Source organism: Quercus robur, chromosome 7, assembly GCF_932294415.1.
Source record: "Quercus robur chromosome 7, dhQueRobu3.1, whole genome shotgun sequence".
Taxonomy (NCBI): Eukaryota; Viridiplantae; Streptophyta; class Magnoliopsida; order Fagales; family Fagaceae; genus Quercus; species Quercus robur.
The window spans coordinates 23202022-23212703 of record NC_065540.1 but is presented as its reverse complement, the minus strand read 5'-3'; the positions used below and the strand labels follow the sequence as shown (position 1 = coordinate 23212703).

General features: G+C 34.0%; 1 protein-coding gene across 4 annotated transcripts; it reads right to left on the bottom strand.

Moving 5' to 3' along the window:
- Positions 1-852: 852 nt before the first annotated feature.
- Positions 853-9571, bottom strand: LOC126692824 (histone-lysine N-methyltransferase ATXR4). 4 transcript variants are annotated; one of them, XM_050388589.1, is made up of 8 exons: positions 9108-9499; positions 6502-6557; positions 5954-5986; positions 5773-5840; positions 2709-2778; positions 2410-2589; positions 1966-2037; positions 853-1071 (listed from the first exon to the last, which is right to left on the bottom strand). In XM_050388589.1, exons 1-8 carry the CDS (start codon positions 9356-9358, stop codon positions 953-955), a joined length of 849 nt encoding a protein of 282 aa, XP_050244546.1. In that variant the 5' UTR covers positions 9359-9499; the 3' UTR covers positions 853-952. The 4 variants fall into 4 exon arrangements, with proteins under 4 accessions (XP_050244546.1, XP_050244545.1, XP_050244548.1 ...); XM_050388588.1 differs by lacking the exon at positions 5954-5986 and having other exon boundaries at positions 5773-5899; positions 9108-9569; XM_050388591.1 differs by lacking the exon at positions 5954-5986.
- Between the last annotated feature and the right edge of the window lie 1111 nt (positions 9572-10682).

Here is a 10682-nt window from a genome sequence, read left to right as displayed (position 1 = left end):
CTAACACCTTCCCCACCCGTAACCGAACTTTTGAGTCTGAAAATCTTTGGTTCGAAACTTTGGTAACCTTAATTAATTTAATAACCCTTGAATCGATTTTTAGTTAATTAAAATAAATTAGACAAATAGCTGACCAATCACACCTAAAACAAAACCAATGGTTGGTGGCAACTCCTTAAAATAAAATAAGAAAAGAGACTCACACATTCACACACCTCACCCTAGTAACACATACACACGATTAACATGTTGCCAAGCACCTAATGCGGAAAAACTCCGGGGAAATCACTGTCGATACCTCCACACTCGCCAGTGCGATGATGAGTACGACACTGACCACCATAAACAGCAACGCGTGCGTATAAGGGAAGGAAATGGATGTCCCTAAAAGTGTGCACAGTGGGTGTGAATTATAAAGTGATCAATTTTATTTTGTATTAAATATATATTAGTAATTTAATATCATATGAAGTAAGTGGCCTATTCAGCGTTAGTGGATTCCAGTTTCACATTAAAAACGATTTCGTTTTAGTTAATAAAAAATCAAAAGTTCAAAACTCATTTACCTCTCCATCTCACACTCTCACTCTTGTCTTCTGATAACCTCATTTGGAGATGCATATTTTTAATCAAAAATGTCATTAACGGATTTATCTAAATTCATATATTCACAACAAACTTGAACAACCCCACCCCCACCCCCCCTTCCTTTTCTACCATAGCTGTCCATACCACCAATATTGCAATTACTTCTCTCTTTTTATAATCTCATCATAACATAAACATAAATATTAATGGAAAATTGAGGTGGCCAGAATATACTAAATTATCTATGGGTTAATGCTAATTAAATGATAGAAATCACAAGTGGAATTCATCCTTCTAATTGAACAATAAAAAAATACACACTGATAATGTCACATCATATTCAACAAGAAAATATATGATTCCCTTAATCACGGGACAAACACCTAAGGCAATTGCATTGAAAACCAAACCCCTTTGACAGGAGAGTTTGCCGAGCATCATGACCCATACTTGCATCAATATAGCAGATCCGGAGCTCTTCCCCTAAAAAATACCAAACAAAGTTTGTAATGCATTGATATTAAAGAGAAGTGTAAGAATTCACAAAGATAAGTATGCATAAACATAAACTACTTAGCTAAAACAAAAAAAAAAAAAAAAAAATTATGCCAAAACCGGCTTGCAGAGGTGCAGTAGTTAGTGATGGTTAAAAACCATTGATCTAACATTTTTCCCCCAGTGATTATCCACATTGCAGCAGATCAAACAGAAAAAAGGAGCTCAAGAAAGTGGTTTTAAGAACTACAAATTATGTTTGGATAGACTTTGTTGAAAATATTCCTTTATTTGTTGTTTCTTTAATTTAGGTACACCCTCCCCTCTCATGAAGCTCATACATTTCTTGCCAATAGCATATGATCATATCAACGTTGTGTCTCAACTAACTGCCTTCATACTCTCTTTTTCCCATATCTCATAATTTTTTGTTCAAATGGGCTCTAGCATACAAGCAGCTTGATGGGGCCTCATCTAACAGATGAAAACAGCCTTACTTTGTAACAAAAAGATGCTGGAGTATGAAGGCTACTTATAAATATGACAGGACAAATCTCATTGATTGCAGCTTCACATCTGTCTGTGATTTCTCTTTCTTTTTCTCTACATGATAAAACTACTGTGTGGTGCATACGTTATTAGAAACCATCAATCTGTCTAGAAATTTAAAAATGGGAGTGATGGTCTCTCTGTCCAACCAGCTTAGGACTCCTCTTCCACCTTACAACATATTTTCAAGTCTGCCACACCCTACTAGAAAGTACTAAAAAATAAAACCAAAATATGTAAATATTATCAGAAAAGAAAGCAACCACGTGGGAAGGAAGGAACAACCCAAAGCAAATAATAAATAAATCATTAATTGCAATAAAAAAGACAAACCTTCCTCAACATCACGAAGTGCCTTCAATCTGGCCTCTGCATTCTGTATCCATAATATGTGTGCATTGGGATCTACAGTGAAATGGCAACTAATTCAGTATTTTTTTTTGTTCTTTTGGATCAAAGGCATCTTTTGCAGAGGTTTTTAATGGTGAATACGGGCCTCATTACTATCCCTTGAAAGTTTCAGCTATTTCATTTGGTTCAGTTTAGCTTGGGTGAAAAAGGAAAAGATCAATATTCGAGACAACTCAATTTCACAAGCATTTGCACCAAAATATAGTGGTTGAAAACAAGCCCTTTTATTTGCATGTCAGCTCAATTTGAACATAAACCCAAAATGCATTTCTCAGTGGTAAAATAATACATAATAGAAGCAACCTATGTGCATGATTCCTTATACACTGCAAGTGCTAAGGTAAGTAGAAGAAAATGAGAGCTTACCACAATCATGATTATAGAACGATGGAAGCATATAAACTGCATTTCCAACACCAGCTTCAGCATCTACAGAGGCAGCTGCCAATGCAAAAAGATCTTGATACGATTCCCCAGCCAATTCAACACGAAATGCATTAATACGAATACGTGCCAGAACACTAGTGTACCATGTCTTGGTTAGAACTTCTGATGTCAAAGAAATGTACTCTTTCAAAAATACATATACATATGTTGGGCACGAAACAAGTGAAACAGAAAACAGAATGGAAACTAAAGAAAAAATTCTGCCATGTGTAGGATACAAGCTATCTGTTCATCTGTGATATTAGCCTTTGTGAAGGAACTCCTTAATAAGCCAAGCTCCTCTACCATCTGGAAAATGTCTATATAGTATAATCACTAAAAAAAAAAAAAAAAAAAGGAAAATGCCAAAACCATTGAATTTATCATAGTTATTTGTCAATGAACTCTCCATTCATTCATCAAACTTATTTACTCATAATTTCATGAATAATAAACTTTCTCAAGTGCACCAACAACCATGTATAAAGAAGGCAAAAATGCCTTTTACACCCTCCTAGTATCGAGGCCCTATCAATGTAGCCTCTCAACTATCAGAATTTGTAATTTACACTGACAAGTATGACAATGATTTGTCATCCTTTCAGTAGCTTCTATCATAATCATGCTTTTAACCCACCAAAAAACAATGCTGTCTTAAACAAATATATATATAAATTTAAAAAAACACATAATTAATCATAATAGTAATAAAATTCAATGACTGGGAGTTAGCAGCTTCTTACTCCTTTCTTCACTTGATCCAATCTCAAGTTCTTAGGGGTGGTGGAGGTGACGGTCTTTGTTGGAGCCTTACTGGATGTGGGAAGTTTGACACTCGGTCTTTTAATCATAAGATTCGAAATGTTACTCCTTCTAGTTTCCCTTGGAAGGGCATTTGGAAAGTAAAGGTTCCTAAAAGGGTGGCATTTTTTATGTAGACAATAGCCCATGGCCAGATTCTCACTTTGGATAATCTTATGCTTCGTTGTCGCCCCTTACAAATCGTTGTTGTATGTGCTATAGTAACGAGGAAACTGTGGATCATCTTCTTATTTTTTTTTCGTTAGCTCATTTTATGTAGATGCATATGATTTAGCTGTTTGGGATTGATTGGGTCATGCCAGGTTCAATTGTAGACTTTGTTGTTGGCACCAGCTTGGGAAATATGATCCGGATATTTGGAATTTGGTACCAGGCTTTTTGATGTGGATTATTTGGACTGAACGTAATCGGCGTTCTTTTGAGAATATTGAGAAATCAATGCCTCAATTGTTAGATTTGTGCCAACGAGCTCTCTTCGATTGGTCTCGGTGTTGGGGTCTTTCGGATTGTTCTACTATTACTGATTTTCTTTTGTCTCTTAGAATAGGTTGTTGATTCCTTTATTGCTTTTTGTCGTTGTGGTTCTTTGTTCACTACCGTGAACTCTTTGTATCTTTTTTTCTCTTCTAGTAATAATATTGCTTTCTTACCTATCAAAAAAAAAAAAAGTAATAAAAAATCACCACCACCACATCTACACCCAATCAACACTGCATGCCAGCCACTGTTAATCCCAATTAACACTGCAAGCCACCATCAGTTTAGAAGCCATAAATCAACCCATTCAGACCCAATCAACACCACCAGCCAAGAATAAACAAAAATACTCAAAAATACCAGCCATTTTTCTATCAAAAAATATAACTAAAATTATTGAAGTCCGTTTGGGTTGGCATGCACAACCTTTCTCTCTCTCTCTCTCAAATTCTCCCCCAATCTCCCTTGTTGGTTATTGGTTTGTTTGAAATTTGAAAGAGAGAAAAGGAGAAAAGGTGAGGAAGAAGACTATGAAAGAGTCTTGATAAAATTTTACTTTCTTTTTTGGATATAAAAGAGGTAGCAGAAGAGTTGGAGGAAAAATTCAAAAATAAAAATAAAGCCTTGGAAAATTTTACACATGGTTTTGATGTTGTGCTTCTTTATGTGTCAATCTCAGGTAAGAAAAGGAGGTTGTAGTGTTCTTTGGGAGGGGGGGAAGGAGGTTTGCAACCATGTGCGATTGGACGGTGCAGATTTGGTACTATGCTCTGATTGTTCTTGATAAAAAAAAATTAAATAAATAAATCTAATAGTGAGTGGATTAATGGGCTTCAATATCTAAAGGCTTTGCATCTGGGATTTGAAGCATAAGATTTAAAGCTAGTTTGATTGGAAAATCTAGAGAGTAAGTTTTCTGTTGTGTCTCTTCAGGTATGGTTTCTATTTTGGCAGCGCATGGTGGATGGGAAGTGACTTTGGGCTGGTGTGGCTGATGGCTGTGCGATGGTGGCGGGAAAAAGGTGGAGCAAGGTGAACCGTGAGGAAAATTTTGTCTGTGTTTTGATTAATTTAGATTTATTTACTTATATCCTTTTTTAAAAATTCATTATTTTTCAACTAAAACACAATGTTGTTTTGTAATTCAATGGCACAGCAATAACAAATGTTGACGGAAGGGGCATATTTACATCGCCATCATTCTCAAGGGTGTAAGTTGCAAAATCTAATAGTTGATCAACTGTAAGTGGTGGATTCATGTGAAAGTGGTAAGCAACCACTTAAAGTCAACCACATTAGAGTTGTGATAAAAGTTATGGTACAAAAGTTGTGGTCATAGAAGAACTGTTACATATAAGTCTTCAAATTGTTTCCAATTGGGGAACTTCAATTAAGTATCATAAATTAGATTTGAGAAAGAAACAGAAGAAGAAGAAGATACCATACCACCTTTTTCTTTTCTTTTTTTCTTTTATTGGATAGGTACCAAACCACCTAATTTGAAGATTAAAATAAAGTCACTTTGCTGGATTCCACCCCTCCCCACCCCCCCCTCCCCAAACAAAAAGTTAAAGTGTTCCACCATATTAAATTTTTCTATTAAAAAAAAGCCATATATAATGAGCAATTAGAATCCTTCTTCCCAAACCACCTGCCCTTGTAGGTGGGATGATACCTCCCCATTCACTAATGGTCCGTTTGGATTGAGGGAGAGGGAGGGAGAGTAGAGTAGAGTAGATTTAGTACAAAATTAACTTCTTTTTAGCCAATTCTACTCTACTCCCCTCCACTTCCCCTCTTTCCCCCCTCCATCCAAACAGGCCATAAGTGTTTGGGGGGAGTAGAGGGAGGGGTTCAAGCTACAAGGTCAATAGCACATTACATTAATGTATATATTTCTAATCAACTCAAAAAATAAATAAATAATAAATCCTTCTTCCCTAAATTTTCATTATACTCCCTTCATTGACTATGACAAAGAACCCAAGAAATTTATTTTCTCACCTCTGAGATCATTAAAGGAGATAAAGTAGCAGGTTGAAGTATGTCAAGACTGTCGGCAGCTGCAAATCCTGATATTACCATACATGCTAACCGTTTCACCAGAAGTGGGTATTTCAAACCTTGTGCTCTATAGAAAGAGATAATGAAAAGTAAGTAACCTAGATCTTAAAGCAGTACAAACCTGTCTCAAGTGTTTTAAATGTTGATAGGCTACCTATCAAAAAAAAAAATGTTGATAGGTAAAACCAATAAAAATTAATCGTGTAACATTAATTTAGCATCAAATTCTTTGCTATACCGTTAACTTAAACCAATGATATGTGTGTGCTGTCTTATGAGCGTATGATATTTTATTATGTCATATTTTCTCTATCATATGGCAGTAACTGCAGTTATGACTAGGGGAAAAAGCTCAAGGAGCCAAAGCTTCAGCAGAGAAGAAAATCCTTTTCATACTTTCAGTATATACATGACATTGTAATCCTGAAAATGAAAGCAAGACTACAGGTACATCATTAGAGATTATCATGCTGCACTATGATTGTCTACCAAAGATGTAGTTCCAACTTCCAAAAATAAAATATAAAATATGAAATAAAATTCCTATGGCATAGAAGAGCAAGAGATCAGGCATGTATTTGTGATACAAAATGACAAAAAATAAATTGATTTTAGTCCATTTCCATACAAGCAAGTAAAAATAAGAGGGTTTTTGAGAAAATAGCACACCGGCAATAATCATCATAGGCTGACCAATTTGCTCTCTTCTCAATATCGTAGAAAGCCTACAATCCATGAAAATTTAACCATAAGTTCATTTTTATGTGGAGCCAAAAATGATTCACAGCTCAAACCAACTAGTTACATTTTGTGAGCAACTCAGATTATGATTAATTATTGCAGTTTTGAAAATTATATTTATTTTTGCATATACTAAATCTGAAAACAAAAGGTAAGCTCATGGACAAAACGCAGAAAATAACAACTACTTTTAACTCTAAACACAATCCACATAGCATTATCCTTTGCTCATGCATGTAAATTAAAAAGCAGCCTTAGAATGCTAGTCAAGGTTTTCCTACTCATGCTTAAAAACTTCTGTGGATTTTAACCCTCCTCAGTAGCATATTATAACTATTTATAAGCAGAACGAAATGAATAACTGTGACCAGTACATAGCACATCTCTCATAGGGAAGAGACACAGACATACAAGCACACAAATATATAAATTTTACACCCATCAATTGCAGAGCCACTAAAGGGCCACAGGGGGCTATGCGCCCCCCCCCCACAGGTGCAGGTTTTGAAAATCTTTTTAAACATACTTATGCTGTTATGCATGTTCAAATAGTTTTTACCATTGAGATCTCATGGCCCCAAATTATATTTTTGAGCATTTCTTTTATATTTTTCCAGAGCCCATAATCTTGTTCCAACTCGTAACCTTCTTACCAATAAAAAATTAAAGTGATACTATTGTGACTCGACCAAAAATCAAATAAATCCAATTTTTTCTTTGATACTGCATTTAGGAGACTAAGACAAGATAGGTTTTTTTTTTTTTTTTTTTTTTTCATGCTTCACTTTTGCAAGTTGTGACCAATAGCCAACCCCACTAAACATCTTTCGCTCCACGATACTACTCTTCCATATCATGTTATAGCAAAAATATAAAAGTTTCTTTGCTAATTACTATAATTATTTTCCCCAAAATTTTTAACTCCTTATCACAAATTTTTAATTGACTTATTTTTGTTTAAGGCAAAAGAAATATATTTTTTATTTCTCACTCATGTATAATTTCATTCAGAATAATGTTATTATTTCAATATACTAAGCTAAATTCATGATTTGCTAAATTTTATCTTATTAAATCTAACTAATATTACTGAGAACTAAATTGATTTACCGTTAAATCCATACTATAATTAAGTATGTCCAAATTACGAACTATCAATACAATTTTAAAACAAAAGATGTTGACAATTTAGAAATCAAAACACCTTAGGATTTTGCTGCAGAAACTTCAATTCTTAAGGAACATCCTAAGAATCTCCATGTACAAGTTTTTTGTAAATAATTTCTTCATTTATATTTTTTTTAAATTGCTAAGAACTTTAGTACAAATTTGGTAATTGATTATTTTAGTTTTCTAACATAGCGTTGGCTATAGTTTTAATTAGAGATATTTAGCTTTTGTATTTTTATTTCCTTTTATACCTACATAGTACCTCCATGATAATTGATCAAAGAATAAACATACATTACAATAGTCTTATATTTTTGTCTAACCTTTGCACATATTTATTAAGTTTGATAAAACTTTTTGTGATACATCTATTGACTTATAAAACATCTTGAATTATGTTTATAATCTCTAACAAACTACTAAAATCCTTTTAATGCCACTCAAAGACAAATTTCTTGCTCTGCCATTGGCACTCATACATTAAATTGATAGTCTTAATCACCAATGGCCTGTTTGGATTGAGGGGGGAGGGAGGGGGAGCAAAGGGGAGTATAGTAGAGTTGGCCAGAAATTAGTCTAATTTCCAGCCAACTCTATTCTACTCCCGTCAACACCCCCCTCCCTTCCCCTCAATCCAATCGGACCATAAGTATCCTCAATTTCATGTTCCCTGCAAAGCAACAGTCAGCATAGAATCATCATCACCGTATTTGTCCAACTACATGGTGTAGAATTATGAAATCTAAGGGACAATGCCAAGTTTGTGAATGAACAAGACTACCTGTGAAACATCCTTATTTGACAGTAGAATTGACATTCAGAAGATGTCATATTTGCTAATTGAGATATAATTCTAAAACTAACTACATATTTCTACAAATAGATTATGTTGGGGAGATAACAGTGTCATTCATCACCATCACGGTAAAGTAAAAACAAACACTTTCCCGTTGAAGCAGATTCCAATACCACTTGTTAGGGAGATAAAATGTTGGAGAGACGTCAATTGAAAAGTTAATATAAAATATAGCAACATCACTTTACCCAAAAGCTTAAGCCCATGGGTTTGGTTCCAGATATATTATATTAACCACCCGCTCTTATGATCATTATCCGACGTAAGATTTCACCACATAACTAACTATACCACTCACAAGTGAATGAATGATCACATTAGTCTATAGATAGAATGGACACGGTCTCTAGTTTAGAAGAGTCTATGTGAAGCCCTTATTAGCTCACAAAAGCATATATTTGAGTCAGAAACGCTTGCTGGCGAAAACTAGTCTTTATACCTTAGATTGTTCCTAACAGAAAAAAACATCAAACACGTGGTGGGCATTATAATTATAACATCAAAATACCTTAGATTGCTCTTCGCACTCTTCGTTACAAAACTGCACAGCTTGAGTTTGACTTTGACAGGTAGTTTTGAGGTTTCTGAGACAAAAGTAACAAACGCTGTGGATCTTAGAGAGAGAAGGGTGAGCAACGACGGGCTTAGCTGTGTGGATAAGCTCTCCGGCTCCGATTCTTCGAGTGGCGAACACGCCTCGCCCGGCCGACTCGGTGAGCAAGACCCGGATCGGAGGTGGCCCGGGTCGACCCGGATCATTATCCTTGTCAGCTGTGCCAGTGTCGGTGGAGAAAGATGTGAGAATTAGCTTCGTTTGGAAATGCAATAGTATTTTGGACCGCGAAACCCAACGGCTAGTACGGGCCAAGGCCGAGGTCGACATTTTGTGCGTTTATGGTTTAACCTCCTCTTATAGTCTCATGTGTGACTTGTGAGTAAAGGTCAACAATCAACATTGGAGAACCTTCTTTTTTTTTTTTTTTTTTTGATAGGTGGAGACAATAAAATTAATGCAATTTTATATTTATATGTTTGAATTTCTTTTGTTAATTTGATAGGTTTTTTTTTTTTTTTTTTGAGGGGATGTTAATTTGATAATTGGAAGCTAAGGAATTTGAAACTTTTTTTTTATTTTTTGGGAGAAAAACAAGAAGGAATTTAAACTTTAGGTATTTCTATTGAAAAAATCTTGAAGTGTCAACCAATTCGATTAAAAAGCTCAGGCAATTATATATATGTTTGAAACTTTGCCTAAGATTTACCTATGAACCATAAAGACAATGACTAAAGTCACAAAAAATAAAGGTAAATTATTTTCTTTCTTTCTTCCTCTTTTTTGAGAAAAAGGTAAATTATTTTCTAAACCTTGTAGTTTTTGGCAGGTTTCATTTAAACCTTATACTTTAAAAATGTTTTACGTCAACCTTATCATTTTTAAAAACATTTCATTTAAACCTTTTTTCACAATTTCATAAAAATCTCATTAACATCCCGTATCATACTGTTTTTTTTGTTTAGAATTATTTAAAACTTTGAGATTTAAGTGAAACATTTTAAAAGTTTAAGGTTTAAATGAAACATACCCAAAAATTATATATATATAAATATATATATATATATATATATATATATATATATAGTTGGGAAGTGAGGGATATCTATGTTAAAAACACTAAGACGTAAAACATACTCAATATTTTAATATTTAAATAAACTTGCCCGAAACTATAAGTTTTAAATAAAATGATTTAAAATTATAAGGTTTAAATGAAACTTATCCAAACTATGAGAGTTAAATGAAAATTACTTGAACCTTACCTAATAAAAAATAGTTGGATTATTACGATGTGACACTGACATTACAACCTTATATCATTTAGGAAGAGTTAAAAGGAGATATATTATGGTTTGGTACAATAAGATTATTTTGTTATGGGTATGTTGAATATGTTACAAAGGTATATGTTATGCCTTTATATCAATGTATACTTCTTTAATTAGGATATATAAGATTTTCTACTCATGCTTCTTCTTCCACAATCCTTTTGTATGTGTGTTCCCTAATAATGTAAAAGAAAAACAG